We start from the raw sequence: 20,980 nt of genomic DNA on the forward strand, positions 1-20,980 counted from the left end.
AGACTGTAGTGTGTAGATGTTTATATATATATTTTTTTCTATATATGTACCAGATTAATTCTGTTTCTAGGGTAAATTTTGCATTTTACGAAGTGTATTTAACCAAAAAACCTGATGTGTCCTTCTTTTCTGTAGTTTCGAGTAAATTCTGCTCTTTTATTCTCTCTGTGTATTTTGAGTTTCAACGGTTCAACTGACGTAGATTCCGCATGACTTTTTTTCCTTTTCTTTTCCTTCCAACTTTACAGGCAACTATAAAAAATTGTGTCAGAACTCGTGATATCAAATTGGATTGATTTTTAAACAAATTCCCGCATTTTCCTAATTATACGTGTGCAAATGCATGTTTTAGTTATAAAAGAACAGTTTTAAAACTAAATATACACGGGCGATTGAACGGTGGATACATTTAAGGATGATATGAATATTACTTTCATATTTGGAAAAAGATTTAGGAAAATAAAGACAAGGGATTATAATTTGAGTAAAAGAATAAAACAATTGCGATATTACGATAATATATATTAATAACTAGATACAGTTAGTAGCTGTGCAACTATTATGTTACAAATTATAATCAAGTTTCGATAAATGAGCTTCATCGATATGAATACCTTGATGATAATAAGACATGTGTATGTTGAAAAAAGAGAAAGAAAAAAAATAAAATAAAATGCAAAGTAACAACGAAACTCTTATAGAAAAATAGCATTAGCAAATCACAGTGGTATCCAAAATGCAGATCAAGATTAAAATCAAAGCTGCAGCATGCGCATTAGTTATTTAATAGATGCATGTCGCGCTATAATCTGATTCAGTGTGTAAGTAATCAACAATTAGGTGCGTCATTTACCAGCAGATCATACCCATTTACAATTCTAAATTAACTTCAATTCAATTGTTGATACAGATTTTGTAGAATTAATGCTATATAAAATAACGAATCAATTTTTTCTTCCAACGTTCTCGTATAGCTGATGCCGATGAGTAAAAAATAACTGGACGATTCTTCACTACTGCCTGTCAGGTCCTCAAAGTGATAATTTCTAGTAATGTTTGCCATATTTGTCATTGCAGAAGCAATGAACTGGCAAACTTTCATTCAAAGTTTGGAAAAAAATTGTATTAACAAACAGACGAATAGAAACTGAATCAGAAAAAACTCAGCCAGGATCCAATTGTCCATTTGACTGTTTGTTGAGGATGACTGGTCACCATGCGATTGCGCTGGTGAAACGCGTTTAGATTTTATACGAACGAATCGATACATCGAATCTTCTTTCAGTGCCAAGTTACACGCACGGCAATAATTTGCCTTACGAACTAGTAGATGTATTGAATTTTTGTTGAATTATCGATGTTTTCCGTTGTGGCACAGTTTCCGGTGTTGGGATAGCATCCCCTGTTGGTAGGACACCGGCAGGTTTTGGTTTCGCCGCTGACTTTTGTTTCGCCATTTGATAGTCCCCAGAATCAAAGTATTTTTGCTGAAAGAATTACACTGTTAGACTGCGATGTAAATTACATAATTATTGAAAGTAAGAGATATATTGTATGATCTATTCATTGATAGCAACTCGATATCTCACAGCTTTTTTACATTAAAGGGATTAGAAACGTTTGAATGTTTTCCACCTGTTTCATAACTGAAAGAAATCTTTTTTCTCAACTGTCAGATAATAAGTAATCAAACTATGTTTTTTAGAGTTCCAGATGTTTTTCGAGTATTTTAAAAATAAAACGGAATAATTTTTTAAGTAATGAACTGAAAAGTTGGCAATGGAATGCAATCATGTGTTTTGAAATTTTGACATATCCAATGTTCTAATGATTGAAAGAAAGATTTGTCTTCTACCAAGTTTTGTGGGTTCGATGATTCTTGAATGTTCCGCCAATAGTTGACTTCTATTCGTGAAATATAAATTTAAGCAATCAATAATATCTTGACGAGACTTGATAAGAAATAATTCCAAGTGATTCAAATCAAAGAAGTCCTTACAAGATTTTTAGGAGTTCAAGTAGATTTTAAAGAATTACAAAAAGATGAGAAGATTGGTTGATTTGATAGACTGTGTTTAATAAATTTGTAATCGAATATCTCAATACTTCTTTGATTCTTTCTTCGAGCTAACTAGCAACATTCCCATTCTAAAAAAGACATGTTACATTGAATCTCGAAATATCACTGGTTTCAAACCACTTTTCCATGGAAATGATCGGTTGGATTCATTTCAGTTTATATCGAACAACGAATACAGTGACAAAAAAATTTCTTTACTTTTTCATAAAACCTAACGCGTGTGCAAATGTGTATGACGTAGCATATGAACATTTTACTCCTACTGGCATCAACATAAGCTTTTTATATTTTGTTTTTCGTTTTTTTCTACTGAATCAAAAACAATTAAACGTATAATAAAGTTATACTTTATTCTGTTTACTTTAATGTTAATACATTGTCAACCAGCTCAACCAGAAGAACAGTGAGAAAAATTTAAATATGCATTGTCACCCGATTATGTAAAACATTTTGGAGAACTTAAAGGTCGAAAGAAAAATGTATGCATGTATAGATGTTTTTCTTTCTGCAGCCGGTTGGAGTTTAGAAAAATTTAAAGGATGACACGAATTATGGAAACTGCAGAAACGGAAGATATATTGCCACTTTAAAATTCTATGAAAATTAGTACACAACAGTACAAAATTGGAAAAGCAAATTTATTTCAGAATAATTTTGACTTTTACACATCGCAATTAAAGATGCTATTCTTTATTGAAGATCAATACAGTTGAATGGCTAACACTTTACAAATCATCACCTGTGATTACATAAACTAAGGTATGAAAACAACAGATAAATCAATTTTTTAATACTGCCAACAATTCATATCAATTGATTATGAATTTGACAACTGTATTGCTCATTTAAATGTTCGTATGCACTGTTTTTGAAGTAAAAGTAACAAGTAAAAAATGAAAAGCATGTGCGCTATTAATAGTTTCAGTAAAACAAAGATTTAAATAACAAAACTGATTTATCTTTTTAGAGAACATGTAATTGATCATAGACTCGTAAAATTATTTACGTTTACCATGAACAATTATGTGTACAGAGAACTCTAGTCCGTAAATTGCAGGAAAAAAACCTGTGAGTTGATTGTCATCCTTTTAATAAAAAAAATCATTTTCTCTTGGACAAAAAAGCATTTCACAAAAGCATTTCGCTAAGAGATTTTCACTAAAAATAAATTTAGGAATCAAAACAAAAATTTAGATAACGGAAATGAAATTCACAAAATTAGTCTATCCCCTGCACGGTGATACTGCTAAATCGTGACCGATTTAGTAATATTGTCAACGGAATTATGATTTTTTTTACAGATTTCTCAGAAATTTTTTACTGCAAATAACTTTACATAATCTTGAGAAGCCTTGAAAACGGTGTCTGGCAGAAATATGTAATTTCTTGCAGCCTACGGATACATAACTCTAGAAAACAATTGGATTGTGAGATCCGATCGATCGTTTTTACATAGAACAGTCCACTGTGCATATCATTATCATTTGAATATATTTAAGCTAGACAGCGCACAGGAATTTGTATCCATTCCAAGGTTATAAACCTAAATTCTCTAAATGTTTAATTTACATTTATTGAATTTACATATTTTAGTTGCTCTTGTGAAAAAAAAACAAAAACTGGTCGTTTCGGTACAAATACAATTTTTACCAACCGTGAGCTACTAGATACGTTTTTAAGACCAAATCGCTTTTGTTCTGAGAAAACTTTGGTTAATCCCAGCTCTAAAAAATCCTGGATTAATTCTGCCTGCAGTCATTGATTGCATAACATGGACTAAAAAATAAAATGAAGCTCATTGTAAACATATCTTGCACAGAATATGTTGGTACGAAGTAAAAAATTTGAATTCTAAATTGAAAACGTTTGGACTACTACACAGATACAACTGACTGCATGCTGAATTTTGAAATCTAGAATATAATTTTTTTTTAAATAATGTGTAATTAAAAGTTTTATAAGCGAATAGAAAGCACAGAACTGAAGTGAATGAACATCCTATAATAAAATAGTAAACTTGTTCCATAAATTGAACAGAATTCAAGACTATAAACATATCTATTACAAGATTTAAAACTTATGAAAGCCTTCTTATGATTCCTAGAGTCTGATGAATGCTTTTGGCAATAAGTACTAAGTATAGAATTGCATATTGAATATATCTCTGTGACGGAACAACCAATATTTATAGCTGCTTTCTGCTTTACTCAGCGTTTCTGGCAACCTTATTGTTTAAAGTCAAATCTGAGAATGTAGAGAAATACAGTAAAATAAGAGCAATAAGAATAGATAACAATTACCGCCACTCACAATGAGAGATTGTTAAGAAGATTCACTAATTACGCTCAATTTTTGATGGCCAACAGCCTCCGTTAAAACAATCATAAGATTTGATAGGAAGGGAGCGTTGGCTACGATATGGCAAGTATAAAACTCACATACGACAACGTAAAAAATATCCCAAGTATATAGTACTTTGGTATATTTAAATAGGATAATCCTAAACAATGTGTTACTTGTAATTTTATAAAAGTACTAGCTCCCAATGAGATATGAAAAAAGTTTGGTTATTAGGCTACACTGCCTTATTTTTATCGACATTGGTACATTTGGTTGTTACGTCTGCCTGCCTTCCTTATGGAGGGGCATTTATCTTCCACGTCCGTCTATTCTCGCTTAAAATTGGACTCAACTATTGCAGGTATTAAATTAAATAATCTCAGAAAAATTGTCTGTGATTATCTTTGCAAGTTTTATATATTTCTCTATTTTTGGGGAAAAGGCTATTACATGGCTCAAATCATGAAGATGAAACAAATATATGTCACATTATATAGTTGAGAATCTAGGTCATTTTGTAGTTATACTCACTCCTTTGGCTAATCTTTTCTGAAGAAACGCAGAATGACCGCTAATAGGGCGTCCGCCGGTATTTGGGAATTTGGCCCTAAGCTTGGCTTCTTCTATTTTTTCAATGTCATTTGACGACAACTGCAACAAGAACAAAGTGTCAATTACATATACCTATCCATCAACAGAATGGTAAAAGTTAACGGTTCAGCGATTAACATCAATACAGATTATGCTATATATATAATGTGACTGTGTACAAATTTTATTAAGAGTGAAGACGGACTTACCTCGATTGATTGAGTTGTTTCGTCTGTTTGTTCACCTTTCTGATTGTCGCACATCCTCGATTGTTTGTATATGTATGTTTACGTATAATTTATGTATTAACGTGGAGATGAAAAATATAAACGATGGAAAATATCGCGGGATATTTCGCGAAATATGATCCGTAATGTCGAAAAGAAGAACCAAACCTGTATAGTTAGTTCAACCAGCTTTTCGACTTCGGTATTGCGAGGTTACGAACGGTCGAAAGCCGATTAATATAAGGTTACTTTCGAATGGGGTTTTGGCTTTTATCACGTTAATTCACACCGACAAGCTACGTTTTGACTCGGACAAATCTTCGAACTATTTATGAAGGCCAATGGATCAACAAATTCAGAAGTCAATTACCAGTTCGGAACCACTGGTTAATAGAGCGGGTTTTATTTGCCCGTATAAAGCCATGTTCACAGCGCATCGATTTCATGCATTTCGTATAAGAAAGCAACCAATCAATGACAAGAGTTTGGGATATTCCTCTTGAAACCATCCACCCGATTGGTTGATCGTATTCATGACAGTGTAACATCCGACCGGACCGTCGGTATGTTTTATCGACTATTATTACTGCATATTACTTTTATCAACTAACCAAACTCGAAGTAGGAGAATCTTGTAACCATAAGGTATTAAAACAACTGTCTAACTATTTGGAATATCCCTAGATGGAACCAATTATGACATTCACTAACCAAAGCTTAAAAACCATGTTACGAGATCTTTGCACTACAAAGAACTATAATATTATGATACGTTATTATATATCACTGCGTGTATTGTAGGCAACACGCGCAGCGTTTTTGAAGACAATGCAGATCTCCAATGAGGAGCCATACAGAGCTTCATCTAGAGAACACATTAGGAAACTTGACGACGAAACGATTGAAGGTAAATCAACTTGCAATAAACTCAAAGATGCATACGTGGCAACGCCCAGTAACAGGCAACCACCAAACATGAGAAAAACGTTATAAAAGCTTCTCAAGCCGATTTATATCGATATAAGAATTTATAATTACAGAAGAGAATTATATACGAAAGCACACATGTAAACCTGCTCTAAAACTACGTATGATCAAATTCTTAAATACCCTAAATTTGTTAAGATAGTTATAACACAAACACCTAAGAATATTCGCAGCAGCACGATCCTAATAATGTTAAGCAAATAGCTACTATGTCTCATAAACAATCGCTGTTGTACTCCAGGTGAATAACGACAGTAATCAATTATAATACATATGCAATTTTATATATTTACACGCTATCAAACTAACAAAACGACAAGTAACCGATATGACAATCTTAACATATAAACTTTGCCAAGCTTGCGTGCGGTCAGCGAGGGCAGCGAGCGTGTCAGAAGTCTACTAGCGCCACGTAGAGGAACTAAAAAACGGTGACAAAACGCGTACAATTTTTTAGTATACGAGCAGTGGTGAGTGTCAGGGAGCTGTCGTCAGGTAACTACTAGCGCCACTAGTGGTGGAAATTGGCGGCAGAATCGAGGGACATTTTGTGAACCACTTTTAGCAGCGTGTGTCAGGGGGCTGCTTAACTTTATGAACCTGGCCACGGTTCGGCGGTTGTGATTATTTTTGCATAATTCAGTACTTGTCCACCAGACAGCTAAGGGTCTGTAAGACAATTGTAAACAATAATGGCGGCATCCAGTGTTCGAAAGAGAGGAGTGTAATCTTAGGTTAATCATGAGATGAGCGTGTCATGTTAAAAAAATATGAGCAGAAGTTGCAGTTGAAAACATAGAATACCAAACATAATGACAAATTATAAAATATATGAAACATATAAAGTAATATAAAATAAATAGAAGTCATAATAAACAGATGAGGTTGAGATTCGTAATTTTGACGCAACAGAATAATCGAAAAACGTTTGAACTTTGGGGTTGAACCTTTCAAAAACAATAAACTACACTCCGTAATTTTCGAAGTTGGTTAAAATATTGTGTCTCGCTTATTTAACAATTATGACAATATTTGCGTTTACGTTATGAATTTCAAGCTGCTAAAACTTGTGTTTTCATCAATCTAGATAATTTTCTCCTTTCGCGGCTTTGCTTTGGAACGTCCCTGAAATATATAGATACCATTTGCTAGCTCGAATAGGCTTAACACAAGAAAATGTAATATCAAATACTACAATATTGATATGCTTAGTTTAAATTGCAATACAAATTGAGTTCACCTCAAGATATAAAATCGGAAGTCACAACTAATGTAAAATGTGTAAGATTTTGAAGATACGTGTTTCGAACACTGCGTTCCGTCATTATTGTTTACAATGGTCCTACAAATCCGTAGCAGTCTGGTGGGTGAAAAACGAATTATGCTAAAATAATCACAAGCCTTAGCATTGCGGGGATAGGGCAGCCGGACCACCTATTATTCTTACACCATGTTCGCCGCACATGCATGAACTTGCGTAATTTTTCTTAATTAAAACGATTAAAACCCAATTACCGATACTAAATTTTGGGAAAAACTCATAAAATTGGTTCTTTCTTCTACATATCTTCAACGTGCTTCTTGCAAAGAGAAAAGTGTCTCAGAATTTTCCGGATATTTTCAAAACTTGAGATATCGAATTTTTTGAACTCATAATTTTGAAAAGCTCAACTAAACAAACAAAAAATTTTCATAAGATAAGGAACTAAAAATAAAGTATTTGAAAATTTTTCCAAAATATTTTCAGCTCAAAATTGATTATGTAAAAAACTTTGAGAAAATAAATTGAGCGTTTTAAAGATGCTACTGTCGCCTGTAAAAGATTTGATATATTCGTGTAAATATAAACGATACACGTTCATGTTTGTGATTGTAATTTATTTTTCCGTTGTGTGATTTCGGCGTATATATTTCTTGTACGGGATTTTCCTAACTTTTCCATTTCACGATGTGGACGGTACGATACTAACGTTTTACAGGCGACAGTTGTTGGTTATGTAGAACTTTTCTTACCGACGTGGTCAGTTGCTTGGTTGAAAACTGCTAATATCCCCCAAACCGGCCATACGCGGCAAATTGTTACGAAAAATAACCCAGGGTTATCAGTCTATGTATATCCTCAGTCACCGCCTAACCACTGTCGTTGCAATACCATCAAATAAGACTGCAGGCGCACACACACACACACACACACACACATACGCACACACACACGCGCATGCAAACATACATACAACTGATTTTTGGAGGTTAATTTTACTGCGCCTTACAGAATTGGATTCTTATTGAAAGAAATACAAAGTCTAAGACACCCAAGAATGTCATCGGCACTATATTGTAATAGTAGATACATTATGTACACAAATTGTCGCAGGCTGAATGTCGTCACCGCCGTTATTAAAAAGAACAATAATAATACCGAACTTGCAAAGTGTAGCCGGAAATTCGCAGTGAATGCGGTTTTACCTTGTCAAATACTGTCAACGCGTCGTTATTTCAGCACTCAACAAAATGAAAATATTAAAAGGACCTATATTCCGCTTATGGACTTTCCTGCAGAACCTGAGGCGGGAATCTTCCAACTGCTTAAATGCCTTCTAGCCTTCAAATTCGGTATTTCTAGAATCGACCAAGAATTTGACTTAAATGAATTCATAAACGGTTCACAACAAGTGTGTATTCATTTATTTCATTTTATTTTTCTTGGGAATACTCTCACGGTATTCAGTGAATAATGAATTAGAAGAACAAATCTACCAGCTTACATTTATTTATAAAATTTTCCTTTTTTGGGTAATTTTCATTTTTATCCATTCCCATAGTTTATTCTGAGCAATACTCCCTTGTGTAGATTATCCATTGTTCCAGGCTGTATGCGTTGTATCAAACGCTTTGGCTAGAGAAGATTACGAGAGCTTGGACGGCCTCGTTACTCCGGACGCTATAGAGATTCTAAAAGGCAATATATCCCGAATGAGCGAGGAACAAAAAGCAGAGATTGCCCTGGACAGTAAAGAATTCCTATTCTGTTTCCCTAGCACCGTTAATATCCGGGATGGTGAGGATTAATAGCCCATCCTGGTAACATTATTTCTTTGTGAATTTGCAGTAACTTGAAGCAGATTTCAAAAAATTTTTATCGCCATTCTCTGAACAGAAAAAAGCAATATCATTCCAGCTGCACTGTTCTAAATTTTGTTAAACTTAATCCGTATTCAGCTTTCGAGTGCAACTGAAATTCATAAAGTCAAGATTATTTGTAACAATATTTCAAAAATCACAAAAATTGTATTAGTTCGTTCAATTATATTAGGTATGAAAGTCCAGCTGATGACACCTTAGGAGAAATCACTTTAATCGATTATTTTTTAGATGCTTTTTGGATGCTGACTCGAACGACATACTATAGTTCTTACACAATATTGTAGGCGATCAGGTTAAAAGATATCCACGACACGATTATTGATGGCAGAAAAATTGCCAGAAAAAGTTCTTGCTCGTGATAGAATCTTCGGAATTTCAGTCGTCACTACAAGTTCGCAGTTACTTTCAGAATTACAGAAAAATCCGTTATTTAATGTTCAGAGGTTTCGATAATTACCACAATTCTGCTTAATTTTGCAAAAAAAACTACTCTTTTCCATGTTTTGCTATAATAATGGACTTATGTTTTCATTCAAATTCAACTTTATTTACTTCAGTTACATTTTATAAGCTTTCATCACATCATTTTTCTTCATACCGAATTTCTCAACTGGACTATATACCCAATATATCCAAAAATTTGCAAGAAATATTGTCACCAAGGTGGTACTGGAATTTCTTTTTAACACTGTGTAATAATTTGTTATTTTTGTTCTCAAGTATGATTACATAGCTAATATTTAGACGTGTACTATTTGATATCCTTTCTCATCTTTCGAAACCTGTTACAAAATATTCACAATCTTATTCTTACTCATTGTGGACACAATTGTTTCCAGATGAATCATCAAAGATTGTCGAAATACTGATGGTATACCATTTTTTACGAAATTGGAAAGGTTTACAAGAGCCTGGTGAAATTGCAGAATCAACATCCCCGATGCAACGGCTACAAATGACGCATGCAGCAATGATGGACCCGGATTATGCATTGCATGCTATTGTTTGTAACTACAGATTTGTCAGACACTATGGACATATGGATAGTACATGGCTTATTGATTTAGTTAATCAATTCAGACTGTGTGATGTGAAGAATTGAATGGTTTAATAGTTGCATATAGCAGTGAAGTTATCGATCAAGAACTGTTTATAAGATTGGAAATGCTACTTGATACATTTTTGTTTACAGCCATTAATTTGTTCAATTGCCATTTTCAACACAGATATAATAATTATTTACATCTGCGATAACTGAAGTAAGTTATTTTAATTTTTGTCATGTTAATAAATATATTCTCAAGTATAAGACTGCTCTTTTGATATTGAGCACTTGCCTTGATTGATATGCAGAGCACTATCTGACTTATAGATTTTTATAACAACTTTGCCCTCAGCATTCCAAGGGAAAGAAGTTATGAAGTGACATGATTTTTCCACAATTCTGCAAGCATGTTTTCACCACAGAACATACGTATAAAGAATATGATTGTCTATAGAAAAAAAGCCTAATTCGTGTGTAATTGCAATCTAACTTAAGATCAAGTGTGTAAAATAAATAAAACCGAAAATACGACCATTTGAATTAGGGTGTACTCTCGATTTTCAGCAATAATTGTTGAAATGAGTGGGAAAAAAATATGCAAAAAAAGCATGCCTTATTTGAACTGAAAACTTTGTTTCTTATGCATATGTTTTAAATTGAAAACTTTGCAGATTCAAATTATTATTGGCTTATTCAGGGTTTTTGCCTCTCAGTAAATTTTAATGTAAATGATAAAATCTACCCTTATCTCAAGGTCGGCTGTCACTTGCGTATCCGTTTCATATACGTGAAATTTCAAATTTTTCATTTTCTAGTTAAAAAAATATTGTTTTCGGCATTTATATCGGACTAACATAAGACCATCCAATTAATCGATTAATCGATTAAAGGGGATCTACGATTAGTTACTTTTCTATTAATTGATTAATCGGTAGTAATAATTAACCGACTTTTTTAGATTAATCGAGTAATCGGAAAGACATTCGAACATGCCCTTGATCAAGACTGAAATAGATGCTTAATGAAACGAAGGAATTAAACTTTGTATAAGTTTGTTATTATTAAAAGTTCACCAACTAGCTTTTGGTTCAAAGGTTGTACATTGCAAAGCCTTAATGTTACTGATTTTCAGATTCAACGAAATCGTAGTGGGCAGTTTTCAGAGTACTCTGAAGAACAAAATTGTACCAACGATTTTTAAATTGTTTCTGTCGCATTGCTTTATTAAATGTTTGAATCTGTATAAGATGTCGAGTAGGCACAAATTTGGAGGAATTTAAAATTACTTTGAGCTCAGTTATGCATACTTTATTTGAACTATTCCCTAATTTTTGTTAATACTGTAAATTTTTCCAAAACTGAGTCAATTTAATGAGAGTACCTGATGACCTGTATACGAGGTATTCCATGCGAACTCGACAAATGATCTTTTTGCACCATTTTTTGTTCATAATTTTTCATACGATTGTCCTGATTCTGAATATGATTCCTGAATTATTTACGATTTTTATTGTAAACCGTTATGTTTTTATAGATTGTTAAAGGTGAAAAAATGTGATTTGTATAAATTTCAAACAAATTCTCAAAAATTTATCGATCAAAGACGATTGTTTAGGTCGTTTGAAAAGATTCTGGAAACCAGTAACACCACATTCACGAATTTTTACTTTTTTGAAATTGGTGTAATAAATATTTAAAAAAATAGTTTCCACTTTGGGAAATGGCTAAAATGATCGTCTTTGGTTGAGGAATTTTTGAGAATTTTTTTGAAATATTCAACAATGGCATATTTTTTAACTTTAACAATTTGTTACATTCTCCAGATCTCATGTTCCCCTTTCACTGTTTTATAGTCACATTACACCCTGTATCCTCTCCTTATCTTCATCCAGCTGCCTTGGTTTCTGCACCGAGTTAGCAGGTTCATCTCTAAACTGTAACTAGCGAGTATCCTACATTTTCTAAACTCGTCACTTTCATCCTAATTTTAGCAAGAGTCACTTATAAATATATCTCTCCATGCCAATTCAAGACCTTTCCCTAAGTTGACTCCTTTACATTGACCACTGTTATAATTCAATTATATGATCATTAATAATAAACAAATTATACCATTTGAATTATCTACCTTCCTTAAAACCGATCCCTTCCTTCTATCATTTCCTGCATTGGGAGTAGCAGCACATAAATGTTTAATTGACGTGTATGAACCCCAAAACAGCCAAATAACACCTTGGCTAGGCGTAGATTAGATTTCGGTAGCTACTCATCGAAGTCTACACGATTTACTCTCTAACAAGTTTATAAAAAAATAATCGTTTGCGAGAAATATCTGAAATAATTAAAAACTTTTCAGTCAAGACAATAGTATAAAAAATGATGAACCAAACCAACAATGGTAAGGGAAAATCATTTGTTGAGTTGGCATGGAATACCCCATACACTACTGCAATTTTATAATATATGCATATATTAAATTTAATTGCATTGTTAATATCATCTGTACATAATCTTTGAATTTAATAATGTTATTTTCAATTGGTCATAACTCAACAGATATGAATAGGTGAATTTGATCGTCAATGAGAGAAATCGCAATTATATCTACTTGATGCTATTACATAACTTTGTAAATGCAGCCGAGTGCATTTGGGGCGACAGATCTGTTACCAAGATTTATCTATAGTTGACATGTTCACGTATTATTAATCAACTACGTATGTGAGGTGCAATTAAATTTCAATTCAGAGTTAGATTGGGTGTTTTGCAGTCTAGAGATAATTAAATCACTTTTAACCATTTTTTGATGGATATATGGGTGTGTGTATAGATTTTCACAAAAATCGATCGTGCCACTTCTGAGTTATTAACATGAATTATTTACTTTTTTTCGGCTATAACGCAAAAATGATTCCCTAAAATATATATTTTTATAATATTAAGTTTGATGGCTCCGAATTTTTGAGCAGAATGATTGTTTGTTTGTTTATTTTTTTTTTTTTCCCTATTAAATCACAATTTATTCTCATTCCAAAGTTACAAGTATCAGAATTGAGTTCATACAAAGAGTAACGGTTGTACGTACGCAAACGCGGAAGCGATTATAATAAAATTTGAATCGTCAGTTTGGCTTCATTTCGTTTGAAACTGACTACATTTTGAACAAAATCGGCAGAGGTATTTTTGAGTTATTTGCAAAGATAGAAATTTACGATCATCGATTTCGGACCATCCTGAAGCAAATGTTGCGTTCAATGAAGTCGTATTGAAATGATCAGTGGGATTACTGATGTGAAGTTGAACACACGTTGGGAACGTTTTGCTGCTAACGTTTACCTATACCGCCTTATCGTTTGATCTGTTAAACAATACTGTTTTGACAAGACGTTTTTCACCATTGGCATTTGGTCGCTGGTCAGTCCAGAGTTAAACTGACGAACAGCTGTAACAAATTAGGAAAAATGTGACTTTAAATTTTGCAGAAACTTTGATACATAATATACAATGAAAATGAAGGTAACTCTTCACTTACATGATTGAACTCGATCGAACAATTCTTTAACTGGTATCTTCTCAGTAATGTGTTTGGTTAACTCTGTCACATAATTTCCGAAGGGCGCTTTTTTTGATTCAAAACATTCACGATAAGTACACGTAGAATATGCTTCTATCAGATTATCATTGCATTTGTATTCAAATACTTCAGGTATTTCATCATAAATGGCTTTGTTTGAGTCTCTAGAAATGATTAAATCAGCACATTATTACCTCCACTTATTTGTATTCTAACTAATAGTTGATGATAGCAATTACGGTATCAAGACAAGCTGCCCTTTTTTTTCTGCCCTTACTTGTTTGGTGTTGTCAGACACATATCAAGTACAACAACTAGGAGCGCAGGATTGCGGGGAAGTGTCCACTGTAAAATTTGATTTCTCGAAATAGCGTGCCGTCTGAGGTACTGTTCAGGGATATCAGTAGGCATCAAGAAGGGTTCATGCAACTCGAACCCATGACCAGCAAACATGAAAAATCCTATATGTGATGGAAAATGAATTCATGATTACCAAAGTACCTACATTAGTCAATTTCAAATCTTACCATATACACCCTCTTTCAATGATTTAGAGAATTTTTGGATTTCCTCTGTCATCTCAGCGAGACTTGCATTACGTAGGCAGGTAACGTAGAAGCCAATTGTTTCCAGTTTTTTCTTTATCTCTTCAACATCAGCCACCGGCTTATACAATTTTTTATAACTTTTATACCGACGGTTACCGATAAGCAATGCAACTTTATATAAAGCTTTCTCAGGTGGGTGCTCTACCTGTTTCAACAGATCAATCAAATTTGCCCAAGGCAATGTTAGTATCACAACGTTATCGACACAGCTATACTTTTTACTTTCAATCTCTTTAGACTTATGTGCTCAGTTTATTACACGAAATTAAATGTTTCAAAATATAAGATCAAGTAGAAGATTCCGATAAAACAATAAGTCAATTGGTAACATCAAGATGATTGGTTTCCTTATTTGATTTTTTTCTCTAAATATATTGAATCACTGTAAAACAATGTTGTTTTTTAGATTAACAACTCATAGTGAGAAAGTTGTAGATATTAGTACGGTCTTCCTCATCGTTTCAACACATATGTTTGTGCCACATGTGCAGTACTTTGGCATTAAATACCTATCCCTAATGGAAGTTCGAATTTCGTTTAAAGCATCCGATCGGAATGAGAGAGTACCAAGTTGATTAATAGTGTTAACAGAAATGACTGGTAAATTGTGTGAACAGGTTAAATTTACATATAAACATGACTAATCATTTATTAAACATTGAATATCCGCATCATCTCCGAGTAATTCCTCTTTGGAACAAAAATAAATCTTATCTTCAGGTTTCCTTGATGACCACAGTAATGAAATTTTGTAATTCAAAGCAAAACAAAAGTATTCAATGAAATACCGCTCTCAGATTTTGGGTTGATAGAAATTAACTCCACCAGTTCTTTGCTACAATTCAAGTGAACGTATATTATAAGTGATAGATGAGAAAAAACTGAAATTCCAAATCCTCAGATTATGTAACTGGATAATAGAAATCAAACAGAAATAAAATTTCGGATTAAAAAAAATTACAATTTTTTGTCATTTTTGAATTTTAAAATTCAAAACAAAATTCTCTAAAAGTTGTAATGTTCTAGGTTTTCCAGATGACAACTCTGACGAATTGAACTTTTCTATTGTTTTCCTGCTTCTACAATTTCTCTGACCGTTAAACGTCTCAACAATAATCTTTCAGACTGATTAATGGTTCTTTAAAAAAACATTTTACGCATCAACATTGCTCACCGTTAATTTACTGCATGCTGTCAAAGATGCCAAACCATACCCATTTGATACCTCACAACGATATCGTCCTGTATCTTCGAATTGAAAATTAAGCAACTGCAAATTTCATGTGATTAATAAATTGGGCTTGTTCATCTACTAGCCAATATGGTATTTTTAATTTATAATGCTTAATAATGTCATTCAACTTACCCGTAAAGTATTCTGTGTTTTTCCCTTCAGTAACTTGTTATCTTTATACCACTGATACTTTAGACTTGGGTCCGGTTTTACCTGACAGCTCAAGGTATGGTCTTCACCTATCTTCACTTCGGCAGGTAACGGATGTTCTGTTATTTCTGGAGGCATGGCTTTTATTGAAAGAGAGACATATTCTGAATATTTTTCTCTGAGACAAATGCCGTCGCTTGTGCGTTGTTCAACTCTGCACCGATACTCGCCTTCTTGATCAGGACTGAAAGAATGGGTGGCGAAACTTTTATTCAACAGCTGAACAAAAGCATGAGGTACTTTGTTTGAATTTTTTAATAATTGTCCACTTTTATATTATAATATGGATACAGCACAAAGAATATAAAAAAGAAATGCAAACGGTGTTATAGCGTGGCTTGCTTACTTAGTTATAAGTATGCTAAGGGTGCTCGATGTTTCATTCTCCAAGTCAATGTTTCCATGACGCCACTGTAACTTTGGGACTGGTATGCCTCTTGCTTTACAGACAATTTTGAATGTGTCATTTAGTGCAAGTTTGTACGATTGTTGCTTGGCATTTGGCTGTTCAGTGATTTCCAGATCGACTGATGAAAAATTGTTTGATGTTTACATAAAAAAAACATTAGGAGAAAAACGCTTATTATTTTGCAATTTGAGAACGACTTTGGAGGAGTTACATTTTCAAAATCTAAGTTTATTCTCGTTTATTACGGTTTTACGAATTTTGTATAATCCCAAGAGCAAACATGAATATTTTTTCTCAACATGCGTCGTTACGTTAACGTCACAAACTTCAACATGATGAAATAATTAATCTATTGATCAAATTTGATTATGTATACTTAGTACAACCTGTCACATGAATTATTGTTCAGTTTAAATATATGTAAGTTTTGTGGTTTGAGTATTGGATCAATTATTTAAATAGAAACAGGATTCTACATAACTACAAGAATAAACTATAACCAAAGAACAAATTAGTTATCTACCTGGCCCAAAAAGAATATACAGTGCATCATAAAGCTCGCAATCTTCAAGAATGTGACATAATTTTCCAACCCGATATAATCTATTGTTTAACTCCAGCAATAAAGTTTGCGCTGGCGATGCTTCGCTGTTTGTTTCTAGCCGATACATCCATCGTTTGCTGCGCAAAAAAATTGTTAGGAATAACAATGACAGTAGCAATGAATATATTTTAAGTATAGAAATAATGATACTTTGTTGATGTCGTGTTTGTTGTATAATAATAATGTTATTTTCATTATTTTTACCTGAATGTAGATGATGGATTTTTAATTGAGGATTCTTCTACCAAGTAATTTGCTACTGTTTTCCATGCAAAGTTTTTATTCAATTCCTTTGTCAATTCCGACAAAACGTCGTAATCTAACTCTTCTAAGAGAAGATCTTCGTCGTACATTGCCAGGTAAATATACGAAATACTATATCAAAATTTAAGCTTCAAATCGAAGTTCGATAGTTTCATCACACTGTCATTGACTATCATTTCTTGGTATGCACGCTATGTAATCGGAAATAACTTTTACTGGGTCACCGCCGTCTAACTCATTGCCAAATCCAGTAAGCTGAGTGATTTCTAAAGTTGCAAAGTATGCAGGGTACTCGTACTTTTCCTTGCTGTTTCTGGGAAGTCCCCCACTACCCCGGATTTTTTATCGCGGCATGTTTACGAGATAACGTGTTTCACGGCTCCTACCGATAAAGAAGCTACCGGATCGTTGACAAAATTTTTTATAGCTCCAAGCCGTTGCCTGAAGAATCAGTCATGTCCAAGCTCACTTTATCTGCCGAGTACTGGGGATTGATTCTGTACAGCCCCCTGACACTCACCACTCGTATACCAAAAAATTGTACGCATTTTGCCCCCGTTTTTTAGTTCCTCTACGTGGCGCTTGTGGACTTCTGACACGCTTGCTGCCCTCGCTGACCGCGCGCAAGCAAGTCAGGCGACTATTAGCGCCACTAGTGGTGGAAATTGGCGGCAGAATCGAGGGACATTTTGCGAACCACTATTAGCAGCGTGTGTCAGGGGGCTGATTCTGTAGTTTCACTTTTAACATTTCCCACCATCCAAGCATTCTGATTGATTGACTAAACTTTTCGAATCAATCAGAATTTTGGATGGTGGGAAATTTGAAAAGAGAATTTACAAAAGCGATTCCTTGGTGACGATCTGAATACCGTTGACTGAGGATATATATATGTATATATATACCCGGGGTCCCTGAATTACCCTGGATACTCCGTCTCTCCCACTCTGCATTCATTAGCTGAGAGACGGGCCACAGTTTTTGCGAGGTTGACGGCATGGGCATCTATCGCCAGTAGTATACCTATGATTTGAAGCTGATACCAATACGAATTCGAATCTGCAGCTCCTCGAACATCTGATACGTAACAAGTCAGTGCCGTTTTTCCCAGGTTCATTGGAAACGAATGACGAAATTGGTAATTAATTAGAAAGAAATCGAGATGCAATCAGAAATAATCGTCACTTGGACCCAAATCATATTTATTTTGTTTCGGATACAATTTCGAATTCACCGCTAGTCGACATAACCCACAAATTAGATGTTCTGGTTCAATCGAGTTGTGTTCGCTTATTTTTTTAGACTCCATCAATCGATGCATCCATTATTTTTAGCGTTAGTGGCCATCGCTGTTTTCCATCGACGCAGAGTTTGTAAACATCTTCCATATGTTTGGAATCTGAGTCTCCTAGGACCGAACTGCTTGCAGCGTATAGTAATAACAAGCTCCGCATCAACTGCGGGTGAGGTTGAAGAATACCAATTTGTAGGGTTATTTTTATTACTTCGTAAAGTGGTACTGCGTCTTGATTGTGCAAACGATGCGCAAGCAATTCACATCGTAATTTGCAGAGTGTTTTCAAAGCTACACGCCTAAGATGATATTTAATAGTGGCTTGCTGAAATTCAGTACCCCATTTTCAATCTCGACTTATAGCAAAGCGAGCAAACTCGTAAATAATTTATCACGATATTCTTTCAATTCGAGCCACACGCAAAAGTTCTAACGTAATTTCCGACGATTTAGTTCGACACGGGCGTCAACGTTACGAACCTGGCCGATTAATCTTTAGAAGCGTCGTATTATAATTGAAACGCAGATTTGAATGGCGAACCGCGCATGCTGCCGCGCTAGTGGAAACTAGAGTCCCTAGGGAAATCTGCTGGGAACGTCGTATAGCGACATCTGCGTCGTACGTGCGAAAGCTAAGCAAATGCCAACTGCAACTGGCAGCGACGTGTGGCGGAGAATCAGAACACCGGAATAGGGATGTTGATCAGTTCTTCGTGTGGCCATCTAGAAGGCAGTGGCGTTCATTTTTTTAACATTTTCATTGGTGCGGTCGGTATAACAAACGTGGGAATAGTATAGTTGCAAGTCAAAAATCCAGTGCCGAGCCATCATGGCGAACCCTCGGAAATTCAGTGAAAAGATAGCTCTTTTGAATCAGAAACAGGCGGAGGAAACTGCCGCGTTCGAGGCAATCATGCGAGAGGTTTCCGACGTCACGAGCAGAGTAAGAGATTTCTTTTATTTTCACTCGGACACGTCTGCCGTGTATCCTCTAACCCGGACATTAAAACGTAAACAACGAACCTCTTACACCTCCTCTCTAGTATTGGTTGGTGCGTGTTATATGCAGCGAGCGCGCCGTAGCTACATGATATCTATAGACGTATCGTATTCGTACATACTTTTCACTCATGTTCACGCACAGTCCGAACCGCCTCACACCATTTCGCAACGAATGTAGCCAATGTTCGATGATTGTTGCTTCGATTTTTTTCCGCGCCTCATTGTCAAGAGGTTCCAATAGTTGTTTCATTGTCACGATAGGAAATAAAGAATAAGAAAAGAATCAGACAAATACCAACCGTTGCCGTCGAATCTTCGTTATTACACGGCCATCCGTCGCCTGTCTGTCTCCACGTTACTTTCCTATATTATTATTGTAACTATTATTATTTTGTTTTTCATTCTCTGTTTACATCAGTTTTCTTTTCCACACCTTTTTCACGCGACGATTACGTCTGCTTCTGCGAGAGCTCGCGCCCAGCTCCCATGTGTATGTTTTTGCTCCTTTATCTCTCCTTCTTTTTCTCTCTCTTTCTCTCTCTCTCTCTCTCTCTCTCTCCCCCCACTTCTTCCGGTTACATGTATCTTGCTATGGGTATGTTTCACGGTTCGGACTCGACCCCATCGCCAACCACCGTCGGCGCCTGAAACGAGAATGTACCTCCTACGTTGCATTCGAAAAACGTTCGTTCGATCTTCCCACTTGTGACAATTGACAATCGGCGGTAAACGTAATGTGACATCTGCCGCGTGATTGCGTGTCTCTCTCATTTTCGCTTCGTTCGAGGCCTCTGCAAATGCGACGTATCGTACACGCGTATACATACGTAAAGACGCACGTATAGCATCACACGAGCAGGAGACGTACTTACCAACACACGCGTCCGCTTCTCCCTCCGTTTACCAACGAATGCATGCGTACACCTATACATGTAGATCAGCGCACAATACAACACACGTGTTCACACAGTGCACGCGACAGGTTTGTGCATTAGCAGTGTGTACGTATTTGTGTGCAGGCAGCAGACAGATATGTATATATACGGTAGATACATATCGTACCTCATAATCCGATAAACACTCCGAGAGGCACATTTCATTATTTACACAAATGTCAAAATAGTACTCCGACAATGCCGCATAACTTGACCCAACACGTTCGCAACAAACGTCTGTGGACATTATTTATTGCGATTTCGCATTGCATCTATAATAGTACTACTCTATTATGTAAGCTTTATTTAATGATGTTTATTCATTGCGATTAGTGCTTTTTTTTCTTAAACCTTTTTCACACAATCTTTTATTATGTTATATATGCTGTCAAAAGATCTTGCTCATATCAATTTATATTATTTTTTAATTGG

The 20,980-nt window shown here is 34.8% G+C and overlaps 4 protein-coding genes and 1 long non-coding RNA gene across 16 annotated transcripts in view; 2 read left to right on the forward strand and 3 right to left on the reverse strand.

The window, feature by feature from the left end:
• Positions 1-47: 47 nt before the first annotated feature.
• Positions 48-5,651, reverse strand: LOC124187001 (alpha-endosulfine). The gene is made up of 3 exons (XM_046579239.1): positions 5,221-5,651; positions 4,952-5,071; positions 48-1,487 (listed from the first exon to the last, which is right to left on the reverse strand). The coding sequence occupies exons 1-3, from the start codon at positions 5,272-5,274 to the stop codon at positions 1,317-1,319; spliced, it is 345 nt and encodes a 114-aa protein (XP_046435195.1). The 5' UTR covers positions 5,275-5,651; the 3' UTR covers positions 48-1,316.
• A 2,772-nt stretch (positions 5,652-8,423) lies between these two features.
• Positions 8,424-13,307, forward strand: LOC124187210. Of its 3 annotated transcripts, XM_046579582.1 has the most exons (4): positions 8,424-8,838; positions 8,954-9,018; positions 9,094-9,283; positions 10,209-13,307. In XM_046579582.1, exons 1-4 carry the CDS (start codon positions 8,544-8,546, stop codon positions 10,469-10,471), a joined length of 813 nt encoding a protein of 270 aa, XP_046435538.1. In that variant the 5' UTR covers positions 8,424-8,543; the 3' UTR covers positions 10,472-13,307. The 3 variants fall into 3 exon arrangements, with proteins under 3 accessions (XP_046435538.1, XP_046435540.1, XP_046435539.1); XM_046579584.1 differs by lacking the exon at positions 8,954-9,018 and having other exon boundaries at positions 8,425-8,838; positions 9,077-9,283; XM_046579583.1 differs by lacking the exon at positions 8,954-9,018 and having other exon boundaries at positions 8,427-8,897.
• A 49-nt stretch (positions 13,308-13,356) lies between these two features.
• LOC124187209 (mucosa-associated lymphoid tissue lymphoma translocation protein 1-like) lies at positions 13,357-17,801 on the reverse strand. The gene is made up of 9 exons (XM_046579581.1): positions 17,258-17,801; positions 16,973-17,130; positions 16,387-16,567; positions 15,963-16,224; positions 15,771-15,866; positions 14,516-14,741; positions 14,266-14,449; positions 13,947-14,152; positions 13,357-13,856 (listed from the first exon to the last, which is right to left on the reverse strand). Exons 1-9 carry the CDS (start codon positions 17,404-17,406, stop codon positions 13,747-13,749), a joined length of 1,572 nt encoding a protein of 523 aa, XP_046435537.1. The 5' UTR covers positions 17,407-17,801; the 3' UTR covers positions 13,357-13,746.
• Positions 17,802-19,308: 1,507 nt separating this feature from the next.
• Positions 19,309-20,980, forward strand: part of LOC124187207 (CREB-regulated transcription coactivator 1-like) — a 58,839-nt gene continuing 57,167 nt past the window's right edge. For all 10 annotated transcript variants that reach the window (XM_046579570.1, XM_046579571.1, XM_046579576.1 and 7 more), the window contains exon 1: positions 19,309-19,554. In XM_046579570.1, coding sequence (XP_046435526.1) covers positions 19,441-19,554 — 114 coding nt within the window. In that variant the 5' untranslated portion in view covers positions 19,309-19,440. The remainder of the gene's footprint in view (positions 19,555-20,980) is intronic.
• Positions 19,548-20,623, reverse strand: LOC124187211. The gene is made up of 3 exons (XR_006871788.1): positions 20,486-20,623; positions 20,047-20,404; positions 19,548-19,976 (listed from the first exon to the last, which is right to left on the reverse strand). It is a non-coding gene; the product is annotated as an uncharacterized LOC124187211 (long non-coding RNA).

This window comes from Neodiprion fabricii, chromosome 7, assembly GCF_021155785.1.
Source record: "Neodiprion fabricii isolate iyNeoFabr1 chromosome 7, iyNeoFabr1.1, whole genome shotgun sequence".
NCBI lineage: Eukaryota > Metazoa > Arthropoda > Insecta > Hymenoptera > Diprionidae > Neodiprion > Neodiprion fabricii.

What these genes read in the sequence shown, in the direction of transcription:
- LOC124187001 (XM_046579239.1), bottom strand. Translation starts at nt 5,274, where the DNA reads ATGTGCGACAATCAGAAAGGTGAACAAACAGACGAAACAACTCAATCA. An exon ending in AAACAACTCAATCAATCGAG is followed by an intron (nt 5,072 to 5,220) that starts GTAAGTCCGTCT and finishes TTCTTGTTGCAG; the next exon opens with TTGTCGTCAAATGACATTGA. An exon ending in AGAAAAGATTAGCCAAAGGA is followed by an intron (nt 1,488 to 4,951) that starts GTGAGTATAACT and finishes TAATTCTTTCAG; the next exon opens with CAAAAATACTTTGATTCTGG.
- LOC124187210 (XM_046579582.1), top strand. Translation starts at nt 8,544, where the DNA reads ATGTCATCGGCACTATATTGTAATAGTAGATACATTATGTACACAAAT. An exon ending in CCTTCTAGCCTTCAAATTCG is followed by an intron (nt 8,839 to 8,953) that starts GTATTTCTAGAA and finishes CACGGTATTCAG; the next exon opens with TGAATAATGAATTAGAAGAA. An exon ending in ATAAAATTTTCCTTTTTTGG is followed by an intron (nt 9,019 to 9,093) that starts GTAATTTTCATT and finishes CCATTGTTCCAG; the next exon opens with GCTGTATGCGTTGTATCAAA.
- LOC124187209 (XM_046579581.1), bottom strand. Translation starts at nt 17,406, where the DNA reads ATGTACGACGAAGATCTTCTCTTAGAAGAGTTAGATTACGACGTTTTG. An exon ending in CAGCATGCAGTAAATTAACG is followed by an intron (nt 14,742 to 15,770) that starts GTGAGCAATGTT and finishes CTGTTGAAACAG; the next exon opens with GTAGAGCACCCACCTGAGAA. An exon ending in TGTCTGACAACACCAAACAA is followed by an intron (nt 14,153 to 14,265) that starts GTAAGGGCAGAA and finishes AATCATTTCTAG; the next exon opens with AGACTCAAACAAAGCCATTT.